Below are 22,549 nucleotides of genomic sequence, written 5' to 3' on the forward strand. Positions count from 1 at the left end.
GGGTAGAGGCTATGCACACTTGGTTAAAATTTTAAGACCGGTTAAAAATTGGCAAGAATGTAGTATTTACGTTCTTACTACTTTCTTCTTTTGGCTATTTGAAGCTCTGCTTACAACAATCCAACAGTGCAGAAGGTACATTCTTGCAATTTGTCTACTCGTCTTTCTATTGAGTTGTGGACTCCTATAGAGCAGCTACACACAATAACCAGCACACAAAGCTTTCTAGTTCTTCCAGAATCTGCACCTATTCAGTTGTGGCGTCTTTAGGAATTGTAAACAAATGTGGCATTCCTGTACGAGCCATTGGTAGCTAATGTAAAGAGAGAAGCAGAGCTTAGTGGAGGGCAGAGAGCTTATCTGGCTTACAGCCACGCCCATATAAGGAAGTCTGCTCCTCTGTGACATCACAGTGGGGCAGTTTTACCACGCCTTCTGAAACCGAGTCTTTTGAGCCATCCCAAATTTCTTTCAGGGCTCACTTCCAAATGCGCAAAAGCCATTATCTGATCTTTTAACATAAGAATATAAGATTCTAACTACATTTATTTGTCATAAAAGTGGAAAAAGCATAAGATCTTTGTGGTAGGGGTTCTACTGCATTGGAACTTGTGGTAGACGTCAGGAGCAACACACTCCAGAATAAGGGCTTCCGTAAACTTGATCGAAATAAAAATTCTGCTGAAAAAAAGTCTGACTTTTTACCACAATGTTTACTCTCCTTGCCTGCACCTTTTTTTGTAAGTAAATCAAGCAATGCAGAAACTTAAAGAAAAAAAATGTAAAAATGTCTTTGTCCACGGTAATCACGTGTGGCCCTAATCAGCAATTCATAATGGAATTCCTTAATGGGATGATTTCAATTACCTACCTGCCTGCACCGCCGCCACCAGCTCTTGCAATTAAATTAGCTCTTTGTCTCACACCTCAAATATGTTTGTTTGAAAAGGAGTCAAGTGTTGCTCAACTTCTTTCAAGAAGAACTTCGCCCCAATTTCCCAAACCTCAGGAGTGGGTCCTGGGAAGAAAAGCGGAATGTAGCATTAGCGCGGAATGGTGGGTTAAATCACTTACTGAAGATTTTTAATGACGTTTCAGTGTTCCTCGTATAATTACTCTTCATCCGAGATGGGCCGTAATGCTGTTGGACAGTCGCGGTTCAGGCTCGCTAGCTCGCTTCATTAGCGTGTCATTCCTATTCCACATCAGAGGCTTTAATTGTAATGCTGAATATGCACAGCTCTCCGCGCGAGCCTAATCAAAGTGGATCCACTTGTATTATTAATATCAGAAATCAGCCTGCTTGCTATTTTTTTAATAAATAAAAGAATACAGACGCATAAATCAGCTGTCATTTATTAGCGCGGGCCTGGCATATCCGCCAGACATGCGAGGAAAGAGAGCCCACCACTCGTCTTCCTCCCCTCCTCGTCACTCATCAAGATTTTAAAAGTGGGAAAGACAGAGAGGGGCCAAAGAAGAAAAGGCCTGCATTAAATATACATACTAATTCTGCCGTGCAGAAATCACATTACAAAGCAGGTGTGAGGTGCCAAACAAGGAAAGATGCACTAGAAGAGTATTTGCTATAATATAATAATAATAATAATGACAATGTTTTTTAATGTGTTTTGTCATTGTAATGTAGCTAAACACTAACTGCTGCAGGTGTACCTTATAAAATGTCCGGTGACTGTCACGTCTCATGAAGAAATACACGCAACGTTGGCGTGTGTGACAGCTGCAGGTGGAGGAGGAGAGACATGAATGATTAATTAGACAATAATGGGCAGACAGACATTAATTAGGCATTAATGAGGAAAGTCCTCACCTACCACTCTCTGTTTTGAAGTGCCGATCAACCCTCTCACCACTCTTCTTCTTTCCTCTTCACCGATGACGGCTACGCCTCCTCCTCGCCTGGAGGACGACATTGGGATTGCAGGTTTTGTTATTGGAAAAAATACCATGTCCGCCATTAATGTTGTTCCCCAACACAACACATAATTTGGCAAAAACACGCTGGATCATAAGCGGATGTAAACATTCCTGGTTCTGGTTCCTTTACCACCTTAATTAGCTTATGTGCCACCTTTTGACTATTTTTTTTTACAAAAATCGTAGTAATAGTATTTGCATAATCCTGCTAAAATAAAAAAATCCTTTGTTCCGAAGCAGAAGTAAACATTTTTGGTGCCATGACGAAATATATTGGCTTTTTAATTAGCTTATTAGCTTAATTAGCCACCTCTTGACAATTTTTCGCAAAAACTGAAATAGTAGTTTTAGCGTAAACCTGCTAAAGAACAAAAATGACACCTGGAACACGCAGCTGAGAACATACATTTGTCCGTAAGCAGATGTAGACATCTCTGATTCTGTACATTCTTCTGGTTCCGCAACAAAATCTACTGGCTTATGCCCTAACTTTTGACTCTTTTTTGCAAAAATCGAAATAGTAGTTTTTGCATAGTTTTTGCCCAGAAAATGCAGCTCAACATATACATTTGTTCAGAAGTTCAGAAGTAAACATTCCTGTATCTGTACCTTCATCCAGCACTATGACAAAATATATTGGATTCTGAGTTGCCCTATGGTTCCACTTCCTGATAATTTTTTGCAAAAATCAAAATAGTAGTTTTTGCATAATCCTGCTAAAGAACAAGCATGACACCTTGACAATGCAGGTACATACTGCTTGACAGTTCTTTGCAAAAAATGTCGTAGTAGTAGTTTTTGTATAATTCTACAAACAAACCTGGAAAACCAAACCTTTGGTCGTAAGCGGACATAGACATCCCTAGTTCTGTACTTTCTTCTGGTTTCACGACAAAATCTACTGGCTACTGGCTTATGCCTCAACTCTCGACTGTTTTTTGCAAAAATCGAAATAGTAGTTTTTGCATAATCCTGCTAAAGAACAAGCATGACACCTTGACAATGCAGGTACAAACTACTTGACAGTTCTTTGCAAAAAATGTAGTAGTAGTAGTAGTTTTTGTATAATTCTTCAAACAAACCTGGAAAACCAAACCTTTGTTCAGAAGCGGAAATTAGCATTTCTGGACTCGTAGCCAAATTAGAATGGGTTCTTCCTTTGGTTTATGTGTCACACCTTGACCAATTTTGGTCAAGATCCTAGTAGAGAACAAGAATGGCTCCCGAAACATACATTTGGTCAGTGCGGATCTAAAGCAAACGTAATGGGTTCACTGAATTGGGTGAAAATTGGAGGAGTGGTGTTCCCGTAATCATGCTAAATCACAAAAAAGTCTGACAAACAGAAAATGCAAAATAACTAAAATATATCAATGTTGTTGTATGATCTTGGGCTCTTGTCCCACCTCTCAATATTCAGTTCTTCCTTTATCCAAGCCGAATCTGGTTGAGGTGTTTTGGAATATCAGAAAAAACTGAAAAGACTGAAGTCAAATTTGTAAGATTTTATCGAGTTCAACCAGATTTGTACCATTATAACTTGACTCGTACCTCATTCTTTCAAACGGAACATAAAATCCAAAGGATAGTTATTGCATAATCATGCTGAGCAACAAACAAACAATCCTGACAGAAAATAGGTTGATGTAGATGCGAGTATGTGGAGAGAAAGCGATAGCGACTGTGCTCACGCACAGGTCACCTCCATTACCTGACACCAACATGTCCCCCTCGTAGGTGAACATACATTTGTCACCTCAGTTTGATGATATTCCCCTCCAATCTCCAAGCGCCTTCCCTTTCCCAACCTCTTTGATCTGTCATTTGCATTTTAGCGCCCGCAGGCTGCAAATTATGTGGATGAGATTTTTTTTTTTTTTTTTTTTTACTTCTCCTTCTCTCCTCAATCTCTCCTTTCTTTTTCCGAATCTTCTTCTTCTTCGTACCTGAGGCTGGTAAACTCATTGCCTCGTCTTCTAACTCTGCCCCACGATGACACAAACAAATCATCTCCGTGTTTGATCCTTCAGCCTCTGAATATTTGGTCCTATATTGCAAAACTCATATAAAATAATTCACCAAATGTCTCCCAATTGTGGCATGTGGTATATTTACATTAGCGCTGTCAAATGATTCACATTTTTAATCGGATTAATCATGATTAATCACCATTTGCAGCTATGGTTGAGATATGCCTATTTACACTGTGTTTTGTAACAGTATTGTCATTTTCAAATGCAATACAGTAATAAGAAGTAATACATGATTGGGGTTCTTATTTTGGTGAGGAGAAGAGAAGACTCCTTGAATGAACTTTAGTCATGGTTGTTACTCCCTGACATCCAGGGGTCTCCTATGAAATGCCTTTGTTGTACTGATGTCCGGAGTTCAGAGTGTCCATGAATGCATCTCATGGTTACAAGGACAAACTGAGCACTGCTGTTGTTGCGTTTATGTAGGAATAAAGTTTTTAAAAAAAGAGTATCAGACTACAGATACTGACTCCGCCCACCATCATAACAGAGAGGTGTGGCTTACCATGATGCAAATGTGTTAATAATTATTTTATATTCAATAAATAGTAAATCTTTTGTCATATGTAAAAAATTTATTCATGTATGCCTTTCCTGTATGAATTATTTTCTTAATACCCCGATATAATTGCAGTACAGTGTTTTATTGCCAAAGTCTGGACAGGAAATGCTTTTTATTGTGCTTTTATTGTGCACTAAGCTTAGACATACATCCCTGCAGCTTTTTGATTACATTTTGTCGCACAAAAGAGGAACGTTTCCTTCTCTTATTTTGCGACTAAGCGGCAACAAAATGCTTGTCAGCCGTAGCGGCGTTGCCTCGGAGCGGTAGCTTTGATGCGTTGTCAAGCCAATATGGCGGCGCTTCCTGATTACCTGGCCACCTACCGCGTGTTTATTGATTGCGAGTTAATCACGGCAAAAAAAAAAAAAGACGAGAGAATGCACTTTCCTCGTTTCTTTTGATGTGAAAGCGATGGATGCATCGTCAGGCAACAACAGCGCTGATGTTGCAACGCGGGCCTATTGTTTTTTTTTTTTTGCACGTTATTGTGATAAATGAAAAAGGTGTTAGCAGAAACAAACGGCGGCAATTTACGTAGCTGGAGGCTGTCGAGGCGACTTGATGTTGCGGTGTGTTAATGCTGACGTCTCCGCGCTCACAATGGATGCTTTTCTTTACATGTTGCTGCTTTCATGTCACTGGGAGCCTGTCATGCTTGGATCTGTTTACGTGCCTGCCGCCTGACATCTTCACACCCCCCCACTAAGACGTCCTATGTATTTATATATATCACTGTCAATGTGGGGAGCTAATGCTGCCGACCAACCAAAAGTAGAAAAAAGAACTGCCAAATTGCACAATGCTTATTTGTAGACCACTTCCTGGAGTATAACATAAGACGACAGGACTGTTCCATTATTGATTCTTTCACAGGGGTATCGGTGTGACTCACACTTTCCGGTTTATGGGCTAATTCCCGGTTTTGATAACAGATAACAGGACTGTGCCATTTTTTTAACATCAAAAACAAGATTCGTATCTAACTTCTATTCTTCCTATCCATTTGTAGAATCGCTCTGGGAAGTTTTATGCAAATTAGTTTGCAGCTGAGGCCCAATCAGGGCGTCCCGCCTCCTGCGGTTGTCTATTCACGTATTCCTGAGTGTACTTTGTATCATGGATTCAGTGCAACAAAGTCTTGATGTATTCATTGGTAGTCGGGGGCGGTAAATTGTGTTTGTTTGCAGATAACGGCGGTGTTTACCAGGTATTGGCTGGACATGCTGCAGACACTGCAGATCAGTTTCTTATCAGAGTGTCGGCATGAGCACCTGGCAGGCCGAAGCAGCACCCCCCTCCCCGTGGGCTTCTTGGTAGGTCCCATCAACGCCGACCTTCCTCCTGCCTGTCTGTTTGGGTTGTGGCTCATGATATTTACATCCCAAGCTGGTGCTACATTCTAGGGGGTCGGAAGCTGTGCAGCCTTGGGTCTAGGTCACTTTTTTTTAATTCAATTTAACCCAATTGAACTGTAACTCCGCCCCCACTTTCTTCCTTCTTTGCATCTGCAAATCCCCCAAAATCTCCTCATGTCAAATTGTATTATGAACATCAAAACATTTGTGTTTACAACATCCAAGTGGTGTCAATTAAATCTGATAAATTATTCAAACATTTATCTTCTCCGGCACCGTGCCTTGGGAATTTTTAATCAAGCGAGCTATTTGCTTTAAATTAGCAGCGTCAAGTGTGCGTCTCGTGTAAAATCCCTCGTATCATTAAAGATTTATCAATCGGAAATCTGTTTGGGTTGATTTCGCTGTTAATTGGCTAGGAGGAGCGGTGAGGCGAGGCTCGGTGCACAACGCTACAACAAGTTGTCGCCGCGTCATGTGTAGCTTATGGTGCGATAAAAATAGATTTATTGTTATTTTATATATTTTTGTTTAAAACAATGGACTCATATTCATTCATTCATTCATTTTCTACCGCTTTTTCCTCACGAGGGTCGCGGGGGGTGCTGGAGCCTATCCCAGCTGTCTTTGGGTGAGAGGCAGGGTACACCCTGGACTGGTCGCCAGCCAATCACAGGGCACATATAGACAAACAACCATTCACACTCACATTGACTCATATTGTATATGATAATAAAATAATATGAAGCTAACTTAGACCCACAGACTGAATGATTGGGAATAATGGAATGGAAATCTCAGCCAGATGGCAACCACATGTACGTCTGAGGTCTCTAAAAAAGATCAGACAGAGGTCAAAGGGCAGGTTTTCCATCCCTTCCCCCTCCCCTCCTGTTTCCCTGTCTCTATTCATTCCCCATGTTCTTTCATTCCTATTTTGTCTCTTGTCATTGCGCCACTTTTCACTGAGTGCTTTCCAGTTTGACGTGTTTGGTGCACATTTCCCATCCTTTTGTAATGCTAATGTAGCTGACTGTGTCGATACGCAGAAAGCACAGATAGATTGGCTCGGACTTGTGGAAGTGTGGATCTGAAACAAAAATGGCTGCCCCGTGCAGGTGTTTTATTTCGCCCCTGTGCTGATGTAATTGCTCTTTCGCCGCTGATCCGTGAAAAAGGAGGGAAACGGCGGCGAAGTAAAGACAGCAGAGAGCAAAGAGCAGAGAGCGTCTGGCTTGTAAAGTCACAAACTCCAGCGAGTTTTATACGGAGGGCGTGTTTACGAGAGTGGGGAAAAGTTCCAAAGTTGGCCGTCATTTTGGCTGCCAGGTGTGCCCGCTTTTAGCCCTCCGTAGAGACATGTGGCGTGCTTTTCAATGAATGTATTCATGATATTTATATATTTAAATATATTTATAAGGCCTTAAGCCCAAAGGGGTTGCAGGGTGAGGTTGGTCTTTTGCATTTTGCTAATGATATGCAAATGGATTGTAATGTTTTCACCCAAGTTCATTCCTAACGTTATGGGAATGAGGGTGCGTTCACACTTGTCATGTCTGGGTCAGTTCAAGGGAACTTTTGAGCTTTTTCTCCGCTGGTACGTTTTCTTTGGTCACAAACGATTTATTGAGTGTGCACCAAATAAGCGGACCAAGAGATGAACCAGTGGTCATATGTTAATGACAAATAGGTCAAATAAATGTCTGCACAGTCTGTAAAATTTACACTTAATTTTGTGTAGTAGTGAAAGTTAAGCTTATGTGAGTGAGAACAATGCATCATTTACATGTCTGCCTCTTTTTTCTGTATATTTATATCAGTTACCTGTGAAACCAGCTGGAGTTGTGCTACATGAGCGTGTGTTTCTGTCAGGAAGCCTGATGAAAAAGCCCAGAATGAAGGTACACTGCATTATAGTGGTGATAAATTGTTAATTTACACAATATAACATTCCATTTTCATCAAATATTTTAATAGTTAGAACATATAAAACATTTTTTCACATTATTGGAGCTCTGCATGCATGAAATAACACCCATTTGTCACCTTTACACTCCTATTATTCTTTGCTTACAACACACTGATCAACTCTTCGCTGCAGGGACTTGAGAGCAAGCTAGCCAGTTAGCAAGCTAATGGGCTAACTGGTTAGCTCGCTAAGTTGTTAGTCCATTAGCTCGCTAACTACTACTACTACTAACTACTAACAACTTAGCGAGCTAACCAGTTAGCCTCAAATGTATTTCTTCTTAAATCCACAATCTTAATTTACCATTTCCACACGGAATGGGAGGAGAAGTCAGTCTATCATGTTGGACATGCCATGGCTGATTTCATGCAGTGTTAGTGTCATGTAATGTAATGTTTTGTGTCATTACTGCCGCTATGTGACCAGAATACATATCGCTTGTATTTCAATATGTTTTAGCACAAGTTCTACTTAAATCTGTATCGAAGTGAAAGTTAAGCTTGTGTGAGTGGGAACAATGCACCTATTGTGCGTCTGCCTCCTTCCCCCCCATATTTTTCCATCATTTACCTGTGAAACCAACTTGAGTTGTGCTTTGTGAGTGTTCGTGTCAAGAAGACCTTCTATGAAAATCCATTAGACTGAAAATGCACTGAGCTATTAGACTGAATCTATAGGTGTGATAATAACATCTAACCAACAACCGCTGACAGGTATGCATGTCATATGTCAGGAAAGCTACCCAATTACGTCCTTATTTTATGCATCTATTCTTCAGTGTACAACCTTTGGTCCCATGACAAAATTAGGAAAAGAAAAGAAAAGAAAAATTGACTGCGTTCTTTCTTAGTCTTCAAACTGTCTTCGAACTGTAAATATGTTAATAAAGACTCAGCGGCAAAGTCACAGGGGCGTTCAGCGAGAAACAAACAACAACATTATCGTAATTTAATAGTCGGCCGTCGTCGTCGTCGCAACACTTAGCAGACATCCCCTGGAGTTTTGAATTAAGTGCTAGAATTAGATTAGATAGATAGCTCCCTCCCCATGAGGCTACTGTATCAAATTAGAGAATCAGAGGCAGGCGATTGCTCCCGCTGTTTAAGATCTAATTATTGCAAACACAATAAACAGCTTGATTGTTTTTAATGTCTGCGGTGGCAGCCGCTATTACAGCGTACACTCTGCTATGTTTTATTGTATGTACGGGCTGCTCATACACTCAACATGGGCTTGGGTATTTGATTAGAGATTTATTTCAAGCATTCTTTTTGCAACCGAATACATTATTTCCATGAGAAATAATGTCAATCTAAATAATCCATTGCAAAAAGTGCAAAATGTTAACACAAAACACGTTTTTATAGCTTTACAATAGTTGGACATGTAAAAATAACCCAGCATGCATATACGTAAATGATGAATGAAAAGGACAAATTTTAACATTTTAACACAATTTTAACAGAACATTTAAGGTTACTTTTGCCGAGTTCAACCACCACCACCACCTTCTTGTTTTGCCATCAGTTTTTTCTTGCATTTAGTGATGTTTAGTGAAAAAACTCATGACAAACAGGAAGTGGTTGGAAAGTAAGCTTCATGCCATATTGTACGTTAACCAAAAAATGTGTGTTAACCGAGGATATGAAAAAGGGAACCATAAAATCTGTTTTATTTACTCTGCTATGTTATATTTTATTTACGGTATGCTCATACACTCAGCATGGGCTTGGATATTTGATTACAGATTTATTTCAAGCATTCTTTTTGCAACTGAATACATTATTAAATAATTATCTAAATTATTTATCAAAATAAATTATCTAAATTTTCAATTTTTTATCTAAATAATCCACTACAGAAAGCACAAAATGTTAACAAAAAAGTTTTACAATTATAGTTTAACAAGTAAAAAACAACAAAGGACAAATTAATTTAAGGTTACTTTTACCTTCAATGAAGATTCTTGACCACTGTCCCCAAAGACACAATGTGGCAGCGAGTTCAACCACCACCACCACCACCTTCTTGTTTTGCTATCAGTTCTTTCTTGCATTTAGTGATGTTTAATGAAATAACTCATGACAAAGAGAAAGTGGTTGTAGTTGATCTCGCTGTCACATTGTGTTTTTGTGTACAGTTTGGTAAAAGTAAGATCCATGCTATATTGTACGCTAACCAGAAAATGCATGTTAACCGAGGCAACATTAAAATTTTCAATGTTAACCAAAAAAACATACTAACCAAGGTACCGCTCTATATACTATAGTGCATACTAAGCATTAGAGTTTTCTTATCAGGGACCCTGAACTCCTGCTACTGGCTATGTGATACGAAAAAGGGAACCATAACATCTGTTTTATTTAGAACGCATATTTCAGACGCCTTCTTTAAGGAAACTTCGGATTGGAGAGTACATTGGTGGAGCTCTAGCAGGACTTCCAGGTGAGCGAGAGAGCACTCGGCGAACCCGGTGTCTTCCACCACTGAAACAGGCTGATCATCTCGTCCGATGAATTCAATTATTTTTCAGATTATTTGTTTAGCCTTCTGACTGTCATGCTGTCCATATGGTTGTGTTTGCTGCCGTTTGACTGATGATCACACATCATACTCAAGTGTTTATTCTTCAAATGCTGCCTTTTAACGTGCTAGCCATCGGGATAGTTTTGGTGGCATGTGTTGGCAGTTAAATACATGATTGTTTTGGTTTTGGAACGCCTGCACACTCTGAAGGTAAGTGGGAGGAGTTAGTGAGTTCGGGCAAGACGCTACATGAACGCAGGGATTGCTGCAGGTTGCAATAGAACTTGCCACAAGTGTTGAAATGCATTTATCGACACATGCTGATCACGGATGATAATGATCGGTGGACAATTGATCTAAGCATCCCGAGTGCGTACCCACATTTTATAATAAGTGGTGCTGAAGATATCAGAATGCGTTCCATTCACTCATACATATTTTTTCTCCTATAAATGAACTATGTATTAGTTACGCATGCACACTTAAAACCGAACAAAAAAAATGCTGATGTTCCTTTAATTATAATAGTAATAATGCATGAAAGTTTCTGTCTCCATAACTGTGAATAAGGAGCTGATTCAGCGTTAAGAAAATATTTATCTTCGCAACAAATTGATTCTTGATAATCACCCTTGTGGAGTGCCATCTAATCCACTCATGTCTCTTGCACGTTCAACTTCCATTAATTAAAATCATCACTAATATTGTTGCCACCCAGCCATCAGCATGGCCATCATTTAACTGTGCTCCCTCTCCAAATCTCATCCAGCAACTCTGACATTTGGAGAATTCTTCATTAACATAATTAGACAACTTTGATGGGAGATTTGCCAAATCCTCCCTTTCTGCCGTCCCGACGTGTTTCCGAGCGCTAATGCTGCGAGGATTAGATGTGACATTTCAGAGGGCGCGTTTAACCACAAGATGCACACTGACTGATGTATTATTGTTATGCTATTGTTATTTTCCCGCCATAACTTTGACAATGATAAACATAAATGACCTTTGAGGCGTCTTGGATTGGCATTAAAGGACATTATTTCGGGATTTAAACTTGCACAATGACAACAAATACAAAGCTTCCATCAGATATCCATCAAAGTCAATGACGTTCGAGGTTTGGCCGTGTGGAAAAATGTGTTGATGTGACAACATGACCTTTGACCCATGCAACTTCACCATATCCTCGTATGCTATATAATGTTATTTTATGTTATATTATGTACTCCATGCACATTCCAAAAATATGCATGTATGAATGTGAGTGTGAATGGTTATTTGTCTATACAGTAGGCTAGCGATCGGTCCAGAGTGTACCGGTCCTCTCACTCAAAGAGAGCTGGGATAGGCTCCAACACACCCATGACATAAGTGAGTACAACCCATACAGAAAATGGATGGATGGATGTTGTGCTATGTTATGTTATGTTATGTTACGTTATATTGTGTGTTGTTATTATTTTGTGAAATATTATCTCATGCAATGTTTCATTAGATTACATTGTATCGATATGTTGTATTATCCTATGCTCTGTTCCTATGTTTTGTTGCGCTATATTATCGGATGTTATGTTGTTATGTTATGCAATGTTATTGATTCATTCATTTTCTAGGTGCTGGAGCCTATCCCAGCTGTCTTCGGGCGAGAGGCGGGGTACACCCTTGACTGGTGGCCAGCCAATCACAGGGCACATATAGACAAACAACCATTCACACTCACATTCATACCTATGGACAATTTGGAGTCGCCAATTAACCTAGCATGTTTTTGGAATGTGGGAGGAAATCGGAGTTACGTTATATTATGTTATATGTATTATATTATGCTATCTTATGTTATGTAACATTACATTATGTTCAGTAGTTTATGTTGTTATGTTATATAGTTATGTTATGTTATATTGTGCAATGTTATGTTATCTTATGTTATATTGCTATGTTACATGATGTTATTTTATTTTCATCAAGTTTCCATTTTATGTGAAGACAATAACATTTTAAAGAGGTGTTATTTTCATTTTAATGTATATGTTTGATTTGACTATTTTATAGATTGTATGTACACCATTAGAAAGGGGACTCCAAAGGGTTAAGAGAGAGCTATTTGCCAGATGCTTATAGACTCTGTCAGCCTGTTATTTCTCCACTGAGAGCTCCAGCAGTGATTTTATTGATTTTTCCCAACTGCGCCGCTCTCTTATTGTTATCCCAGGGTGCTGTTCATTGGGCGAGAGCGCCACCCGAGGCTGTGATAGCTGTCTGGGAACCTTGCCTTGCAAGGCTCTCTCGCAACAGGTGCCTGCTTGCGCATCCTGTAGCTGACACAGCAGATGTAGAAAGAACTGCATTCTCACATTGTTTATTGTTGGGACCATTTTGCAGTGTGAGCATGTTTACCATGCTCGGCGATATTGTCATTCTGTCCTGCTGCTCTCCCTATCCTTTCTATGCTTTATGAGGCATGTGAATGTGACAATGACAATTTTTCATCATGTTCCACACTGCCCACTTCCAGCCTGGACGAAGCGACCAACGGGGCGCCACTGTCATGTGATGTCACGGCCGCTGCTCACCTTTAACTCGCGTTTGTCTTTAATTATTGCTGAGGAAGGAACGAGCCGACCAGCTCATCAACTGGATAAATATTTGACCGCTGTTTCATAAATTGGAATGGGGTGGGGGTGGGGGGTTTACTTTAACGATGTCCGATCCAGACATCAGGCTCCAACCGATGCACAGTGAATTGGCTCCCTGCAGGTGACCAACGCTCGCCTCAGCGTGGGGTAAATTAATACGCACGTTTCTGCTTGGGAAATGAGGGATTTCAAACACTTCCTGAATTTGTCTTATTTAATTATTAGCCGTGTCAAAGCCTAATCTGGGAATCTCGCAGGCCGGGCATCCAATTAATCAAGGTGTGTGTGTCGAGATAGAGTTTGCAGACTTGTGTTCGCTTTTACTTGTGTAGCATTAGCGTGTTTGGCCGTTGATTTTTTATCTTCCTCAACATGGGGGGGCTTTGTGTTGGGGGGGTAGTATCTCTAACAGGACTCAGGGGTAAGGACACACAAGCTATGAGGCGTCACGCCTTAACAAATAAGGATCCCACTGCGACTTTAGCCAGTGTCGCTTTAGCATGGCTTACGGTTTTATGCTAATCGCGTAAATCTGCGGAGGATCATAGAAATCCAAACAGCCTGACGTTTTTGATTAGCATTCCACGTCGGACAACAAAGGCAGCAAAGGACGAAAGATGACGTTGACAAAGTTCTTGTCTGGATTAAAGTGTCACATCAATGGGAGATGGCGCTATTTTCATTGTAAGATGAAGAGTAAATACATGCAGAATTTAGTTACATTTGATTCGTGGACGTTACATTTTCTTAAGGTATTGTCGCACAATGGCCTGCGGTACATTTAAAAAATATGTTATTTATTTTCATTTACATTGTTGATTACATTGTTGATTGTCGGGCGGCACGGTGGTCTAGTGGTTAGCGTGCAGACCTCACAGCTAGGAGATCAGGGTTCAATTCCACCCTCGGGCATCTCTGTGTGGAGTTTACATGTTCTCCCCGTGCATGCGTGGGTATTCTCCGGGTTATTTGTTATTCCAAATTGTCCATAGGTATGAATGTGAGTGTGAATGGTTGTTTGTTTATATGTGCCCTGTGATTGGTTGGCGACCAGTCCAGGGTGTACCCCGCCTCTCGCCCGAAGACAGCTGGGATAGGCTCCAGCACCCCTCGCGACCCTCTTGAGGAAAAAGCGGTAGAAAATGAATGAATGAATTGTCGATTGTCACTGAAGGCATCCCGATTGTGAATGAAGATGTGGAATTTTACTTTTTAGCAGCCTTAATTCTTCATTATGTGGCCCTCCGTGGGTGGAAACCATTTGGATACCCCAAGTATGTACAGTATAGTAAAGTTGTTGCGATTGGTGGTTAAATAGTGTATGGTTGCAATTATTAATATGTCTGTTCAGTTATATTGACTTTGAGCAATAGTTGGTTGGATATGTTCACGCCAACGCAGCTAGAAGGTCAAAAAGATACCAATTTGAGGTAATAAACTGTCATGTCTGCATTTGTCATGTAAAGCAACACATCAGATCTCTCATGCTGTGTGAAATGTCACAAGAGACGGCATCGTTGTTTAGACATGACGTCAACCACAGTCTTGAAATCATTGGATGGTCGCCACTCAGGTTGGATTGCTAACAGATGGGTGACAACTTCAGGCGACGTCCCACTCGCTTGTTAACGTAGCGCCGTCTGGCCCTAGTTATTGCGCTAACCTTCCCTGTGAGCGCTTTTGTTTTTGAATGTCAGTATTAATCATCCAGCGCCGATTGTTTCTATTCTACATATTCATGAACGCTTTCGTGTGACCATTTGCTTCCGATTATCTAGACGTGTTCGCCCAAAGTCATTACTCACCCTTGGTGGAAAAAAGGCTGTTTATTTGCATTGAATCCATCAAGTCTTCCTTCAATAAAAAAAGGTTTTGATCAGGCAGCCTCAAGAACAAGGACGTATCATTGCGCCGTTAATCATTCTTCCGAGGGTGCCACGGTTCAGATGGTGTCACGGTCAGCTTAAAACATCCTGACTCGTTAAGTTGTGCTCGTTGCGAAGTACTTTGATCAGATACAGGTGTTGCTTTGTACTGTTCAAAGCGTCACTGAAGTAGACATAAGGGAGGAATTTTATATTTCTGTGCGACTATGCAGACATAGTACGATTATTGAACAACGCTGCTGTCGTTGGAGGGTGATTTTTCCAATGTTCTCTCTTGGAAATTCGCAAGATTATGAGGGCATGGAAGTTATCTGGAAGTTGTTTTAATAATAATAATAATAATAATAATAATAATAATAATAATAATAATAATAATAATAATAATAATAATAATAATAATAATAATAATAATAATAATAATGTGATATTTTTATTAGAATAATACATTTATAATATATTATAATACATTTAAAAAAATTATATTTTTTAATATTATAAATGTATATATATAATATAATAATAATATAATATTATAATTATAATATATTATATTTATAATATATTATAATTATAATTAATTATAATATATTATATTATAATTAATTATAATTATAATATATTATATTATATTATTATAATACATTTTAACATTTTATAATTTGAATACATTTTATTTGGATAGGGTTAGTTTGATTAATTTTGTTTGTTGCAAGCAGTGAGCCCTTTTCACTTCGTTGACTGGTCCTTGAATGCATCATCTAACTGACGTTTTTGAGTGTTAATGTGCTTATTTGTCTGGTCCACAATCTCAAAGTAAATCATGCTAGCACAAGCCAGATTGTTATTACACACATCAAACAGCAATGTAGATAGTATTTGATAGCAATAATATACAAAGGACCCCAAAAATGTCCAAAAAGGGTGGGGACTTTAGGGAGGCATTTGATGCCGAGCATATTAGGAGTGCGCAAAACGCTGATTTCAGAATGTTTTGTGGCTAAATACAACAAAGTGTGTTTGTTTAGGCTTGTAAAGGCAGGTTACACTTGTCTACTCCACTCCACACTCCAGCAATCATGGCGCGGTGCCAAACAAACGCTTCCCCTCCCGTGTCTTCTGATGCCGAGGATGCATCACCGACACAGACGCTTGACAACGTGTGACAGCCTTGAAGGAGTGTGTGTTTTGTCGCACATGATCACGCACAAGATAATGTTTGTCAGCAGCACCGACGCCGCTGTCACCAAACCGGGGGTTGATTTCACGCCGTCGTCATGCTCACTAGATTTTCTGCGGCGGTTTGAAGTTGATTTTCCGAGGTGAACTGTTACATACAGCAAGGTCAAAAATCCTATTACTTAAATTGAATTGGCACCATGATTTTTGTCTTATAGGCCACATCTTTCAAATCTACGGCCACCCGCGCAGGTAGCACTGCATGCTGGTTAACTGAGTTCTTGGCTCCAGGGAGTATCTGTATCCAGGTAATTACAGTTTGAGAGGGCGCAGGGGGTCCTCTGTGATTACACATCAGCCCCCGTAATGGATTCAACACTTATATACGGGGAGAGAGGGAGAGTGTGCGGCGCTCCTTACCTTCCCGTGGCCCAGGCAAGGCACGGCTTCACCAGAGCAGGCGAGGCGGGGCGGGGTTGCAAGGTACATCTACAAGATGGATTACGTGGGGTTTGCCGAGTTCAACATTGACACAGATTCATCGTAAATCATTATGCCGGGGACCTGGAGTGATTTCTGCATTAGGAACAGAAAATGGAGTTCAACCAGTCAATGAGGGAGGGCATATTTCACATCAATCACCTCCACACTCTCATGTTACTAAGGCTTAAATCTCACTTACACTGTTACCAGTAGGGTTCAATGGCTATGATGGCAATCAGCAAGACACTGACTGCACTAACAATACCCTACTGACTCCACAGAGGACATTTATTCCGAGTGAATTATACAGGAAATGAGTTGGACAGTATTAAGAATTATATTGGATGTTTAGATTGCAGGAAACTTTGGAATTGAGTTGGACAACTTTTCAAGCTGACCTCTCACAGGAAGTTTGAGGGTACTTGCTACAGTCATGTTGGACTTCTGCATGTTCTAGGTCTACCACCTTCACACCAACTACCCGTACTTTAACCAGAATAGTCCAGAATAATCCATTTTCCTTCTGACTTTCACTCACCTAAATTAATTTAAAGTTAATTAATTGAACTGCAACACTGTGAAGACACAAATAATGCATGATTTAGGAAACTAACATGATAGTATTCTACTATTGTTGTGATCTTATGTTAGCTTTTTAAATACTACACCTTACATCTGTTGGTTACATTTGATAATAACAACTTTTTCGATTTTTATATGTGTATTTAACTACTTTGGCAAAAAGTCTTTCCGGAGATTGAGATGACAGCTTGGGTTTTTAGCTTGATATGCCAAGCAGTCTTGATTCTGATTAGGTGGATCGGGTTCCCAGCCCCGGGCTTGCTCAGGGGTTACCAGGGGGGTTACACATTTACTTGTATTTATATTTCTTGTTAATGTTCATGGCTGCTACCACTACAAGTGTGTTACCTGAACAATACAATGGACACAAGAACATGGAATGCCTAAAAGTTTTTTTTTTGCAGTATAATGCCATAACTATTGATGTAAGATAAGCATGGAATGGCTACATTTTTGTAAAAACAAATGTACCTTTACATTAAAGTGAAGAAATAAACTGAAGGAACAATGTCTAATATTTTGTTTTTCATGGCTGTATGTAATATCTGAAGGTAAAACGGTAATACAACGTACATGTGATTGAAGACTGATATGCTTTTAATGTTGCCAACTATAATTATGTTCTTTTCTTGCTATTGTTAACACATTGAATTGTAATTTTTTGAAAGAACACTTAAAAAATAACGATAAAAAACAATAGATGTAAACAGGAAGTAGGAAGTAAACAGGAAGTAGAAAACTATGGAACTTCCTGGATATTGTTAGGACATGTCAATCCGTGAGGTAAATACCTTCTTCAGAAGTGTTTAAGTACTTATGTTTTGCTAACTATTGAAAAGTTTCCTCTTTGAAGTGTTCTTTCTTTTTGAATTATTTATTTGATGTATTTTTATTTGTGGATATGCAGAAATGTGTTTTTTTATTGCCCTCTTCAGCGTCAAGGGAAGCAACAGGCAGGAAAGAAGCTCTGATGGCATCCGGAAATGATGAAAAAGTTCTCAGCTCTCCTCCTCAAAAAAAAAAAAAAAAAAAAAACTTTAGGACGTCAGACACATCTGCGCGAAGTCAAAGTTTGGACACTGCAGCCAGCCACAGTCACTAACTTTCCTTTAAAAGTTTATTATTACTCGTTATTTTCGCCCCCTTCCAGCAGGGAGAAAGAGCCAGAAGATGGGAATACGTCAGATTTGAGGCGAAGGAGATGACATGTTTTGAAAGGTAAGTGGCGTCTTTCTAAACAATGTTTGGACTGTGGCGCTTTTTGCAGGGGAAAAAAGCGACAACTGGACATTTTTTCGCTATTACTGCACCTCGGCTAGCTAACCACTGTGTTGCTTTGTGTTTCCAAGGCTGATGAGGTGACTTTTTCGCCCAGAAAGAGGAGCTTAAACAGCGGCGAGACCCACTTAAGACTGACGGTCTCATGTCCACGGAGACCGTCCATCCTGCGGGTGGGCCAGCGGGGCCAGTCAGGAGCCCACAGCCGGAGACGAGCCCCCTGCTGCTGGACATCACCCACGGTAAGGATGGGGGGACGTGGAAATCAAACAAAAGACTTCTTTTCCTGATGAGATTTCCCACTTTTAAGCCCTTAGACATATTTACGTATATGCTAGTAGAGGTTTGCTGTGACGTCCAACCAGTTTTACAGCAATTTGGACCTCAAAAATAAATATATCTCTGAAAAAGTGCTTTAATTAATAAGTTTCACTTGCATTTGATTGCACAATAACATCCACAGATTTATTTATTTAATGGGTAGCATATTATTGTCGTAGAATATTAAACTGGCTGCATCAATGATGGTAATGGTAATATTGTGTTTTGAATAAGCATAACAAAGTCACATTAAAGAACATCACACATTTAATAATGTCAGAAAAGGAGTATGAAGAAGCAGATCTTTTTCTGACCCTATGTTTTAGACTGTTGCTTGTTTGTTGTTGCATTGATGAATGCCAAATTGTTGTTGTAAAGGCATTTTGGGTGCAGAATATCGTACTTTCGTAAAAAAGTAAGGCTTTGAAAGCTTTTTAAGCACTTTGAGGCATATTGAAATGTGACTTTCTTGTGCATGTTCTCATTGCCCTGAAAGTGAGCTGTAACTTTGACATCATTCATCAAGAATGCATGTCGCCTGTCCGGTCTGGTGTGAGAGGAAACCGCAACTTGAAGTGTAACGCTGTAGTACCTTCACCTTTTTTGTAGCTGCATACTAATAGAAGTCATGGGATCCAGTATACGTTAGGAGCTGTGTTGATAAAATACTGCTACATGACACCACTCATGTTTCATCAGCCAGTTTATGATTTTGTTGCAATGCAAATTTTGTATACAAGTGAACCTTGTATAGCAGTATAGATTAACATGCAACCTTACAGAGAACATGTCCAAATTGTGACCTCGGTCTGAATATTTAGTGTGAGCATCATTGTTATCTACAGTAGCTCCGCCTTCATTCTTCTAGATATGAAATTGACCTCAGCTGCGCAGGTTGTTCCTAGACTAGAACCCTCTTCCACGCCTCTATGTAGACCCCACGGGTAGAGCTGTTGGATGGGAGACACCGAGTGCTCCTCTACCTTTCTTCCTTTCTTGGGTTCAGTTCACCTTTAGCCTCCCTAGCAATGAACTTGTAATCTTTGAGGTGTGTCATTATCATGTTGGAAAACTGTCATGGTGCCCAGTTTTTGCTTTCGAATGCAACTTTCGAGTATATGTTAGAATTCACATTTCTTCTCAATCAACCGTAGCTCCCCTGTGCCAGCAGCACACATGCAGACCGAGACCTTGACCTTACCCAACTATTTACCAAGTATCTTGCTGCGTAATGTTGTCAGTTATTTAGACAATAATATATGGCTGTGGAGCCATTTTCAGTGGAGAGTAAAGCTATGCAAGTTGTACACAGACTACTCTAAAGTATGTTCATTTCTATTGTATTGTTCTTGTAGTGATTTTCGGTAAGCGGTGAGCCTTGGTCATGTTTTTCCCCCCTCAATGCAATCGAAGGAACACAAACCAGAGCCAATTATAGTTTTTAATTAACTTTCAACTCACAGATTATCACATGTAAAATAATCCAGCCCCCCCCCTTTCACTCCTGACACCCTCCTTTTTTTCATTTTTCTTCAAACAAGCAATGAACCATCCTATTTATACCAAGCATCATTATGGCGCTGTCAAAAAATAGCAAAGTAGGACAAAGTAAGCAATCAGACGGACTGCTGGATTGCGAATGGATTTTTGCCGCCCCCCCTCCCCTTCAAAGACTGGATTTTCCCTCCCGGGGGAGCGGGGATGTAGCGGGAGTAGGCCAATTGGTTTCTAACTGTGATCACTAAATACCACGATGCATCACACAGTAGCGCTGCTCTAACGCCGCCGCCATACATCATCTCCCTCCTTTCTCCACCTCCATCCTTCACTGGAATATCTCCAGCTTTGCCAAACAAGCTGGTGAGCAGCAAACACGCTGGAAACAAAAGTCGTGAAAAATCTGGCTTCACACCATGCCACTAAAGCCACAGAGGGGATTGTTTTTGTCTCCAGTCGTGCGAGATGACAACTTAAAGGAGGAGACGAGTGAAACTGTTGCTGTTCAGTGCATACTTTTTTCCACTTTTTAACATGAATGCTGCTTTCATAGCAGGTAGCAAATAAGATCCAGAGCTCTGGAAAGGCCTTCATCTGAACCACCTTGGCTGTCTTGTGTGTGCAAAGGGGCTTTTGTTTTTTAGCTGCCCCTCATATGCTGTCAGCTGACCTAGCTGTAAACGTTTACATATGTTTTTGTGGGAGCAGCAATGATTCCCAGCGATGTAGAGGTCTTTTGGTTTGTTGTTAAACAAACTAAGTAAACATTTGTAACTTATATACAGTATGCCAATGCAACATGTCTGAAAAAGTAGCACTAGTTATTTAATTCTAACTGTAAATAAATGTTTGTTACCTTTGTAGATGCCTCTGTCGCCAACGTATCGGGACCGCGTTCCAGTCTTCCTGTGACCCAGGAAGATCACTGTGGGCCTATAAGAAGTAAGTACTTTCAGCGATTTATAAATGTGGAGGATTTCTGTGATTTTCTGTGAAGACCAACCTGTTTTGTAGACTTTATTTTAGCCCAGAGCAGCGATGAATCGGATGAAAATGGAATTAATGTCAACATTGACTTGCAGTTCCTTTCACAATAAGAGTCATAGTATTTATTGCGTGAATGTTGAGATGCTTATTCTGTGTTTTTTCTGCTAACCGCTTTCAAATTTCTCAAACTATTTCAAACCATTCCAAGTTCAAAATGTTCAACTCATTCACAACATGCAGGCTATCTACCTTTCCTGTATTTTTTCATAATTCAATATTTACCATTGCATTTTTCCCTTTTGAAAATGAAGGCGCAATTTCAATGTCGTCCCCCAAAGAGTTTAACATTATTAATAAACACTCTGGTTATTTTGTGCACAGTGGCATGGGTCGGGTGCTTGTCTCACAAACAGATGGTTGCTGGTTCGATCCTCCGCTTGTGAATAGATTTCTACACATTTCTGGGATATTTCTCCTGTATACTAGATGTACAAATCTTTTCCTTTCCTTTTAAACGGCTTCATACTGGTGCGCTCTATAGTCCGTAAATTACGGTAAGTACTTACGCTTTTCCGGTAGACAACAAGGTATTTAGTGCTCTTCCAATTTCGGTGATATTTGTGCAGGATTTCTTTAATGACGGCTTAATTCTGCCTTCTGGTGCTTGAGCAATGTCTTATTTAACAGCAAAATAAGCTGTCAAGGGTGGATGTTTTGACAGTTGCCAAGTGTATGCCGACCAGTTTTCCATCTAACTGAAATACTAGCTTCAGTGTTTCCAGTTGCAATAATACCAAGATGGCATCTCTGGCAAGCGAGCGGCCCACATGTTTCACATGCTTCACATCTCCATTGTCCTCTTACTTCCTATCCTGACGGGAGGAAATCCTGTTTTTGGGGTCATGTATTTTTTTTAATAGTCAAACCTTACCTGTATGTAGACATTTTGGGAGAGAATCAGCAAGGCGAATGGCAGCTGATTGCTTCCATGACAGCGTGTGACACAACTATTCTTTTGTTTCTGCTGGACGCCTTGCTTTTTTTTTTTTTAGTTAATGACTTGCCAGTGGTTTGTTTAACGAAACAGCAAGGGAGTGATGTGCTTGTAAAAAAGAATAAAAGGGAAAAAGAGGTCTTTCATGATTTTATTTGTCTCGGACGTGCTTACATCATATAGTAAACATCATATGTTTACTATGTATGTGTGTGTGTGTGTATATATATCTATATATTTGTGTGTTTATTGATGCCCTGCTCACCGCAAGCTGACTGCAGTTAGAGTAAGAGAGAAGTCACTCAAACAGTATTTCACTTTTA

General features: G+C 39.9%; 1 protein-coding gene and 1 long non-coding RNA gene across 4 annotated transcripts in view; one reads left to right on the forward strand and one right to left on the reverse strand.

The window, feature by feature from the left end:
- Positions 1-754: 754 nt before the first annotated feature.
- LOC131132081 (uncharacterized) lies at positions 755-22,326 on the reverse strand. Of its 2 annotated transcripts, none has more exons than XR_009130302.2 (5): positions 22,164-22,326; positions 16,505-16,660; positions 1,836-1,920; positions 1,675-1,741; positions 755-1,018 (listed from the first exon to the last, which is right to left on the reverse strand). It is a non-coding gene; the product is annotated as an uncharacterized LOC131132081 (long non-coding RNA). The 2 variants fall into 2 exon arrangements; XR_009130300.2 differs by having other exon boundaries at positions 1,832-1,920.
- mdfic (MyoD family inhibitor domain containing) overlaps positions 17,892-22,549 on the forward strand; it is a 134,777-nt gene continuing 130,119 nt past the window's right edge. For both annotated transcript variants that reach the window (XM_058077321.2, XM_058077320.2), the window contains exons 1-4: positions 17,892-17,932; positions 18,085-18,367; positions 18,499-18,669; positions 21,110-21,187. In XM_058077321.2, the coding sequence (XP_057933304.2) occupies positions 18,573-18,669; positions 21,110-21,187 (175 nt within the window). In that variant the 5' untranslated portion in view covers positions 17,892-17,932; positions 18,085-18,367; positions 18,499-18,572. The remainder of the gene's footprint in view (positions 17,933-18,084; positions 18,368-18,498; positions 18,670-21,109; positions 21,188-22,549) is intronic.

This window comes from Doryrhamphus excisus, linkage group LG2 (genome assembly GCF_037039965.1).
Source record: "Doryrhamphus excisus strain RoL-2023G ecotype Guam linkage group LG2, RoL_Dexc_Guam_v1.1, whole genome shotgun sequence".
Classification (NCBI taxonomy): domain Eukaryota; kingdom Metazoa; phylum Chordata; class Actinopteri; order Syngnathiformes; family Syngnathidae; genus Doryrhamphus; species Doryrhamphus excisus.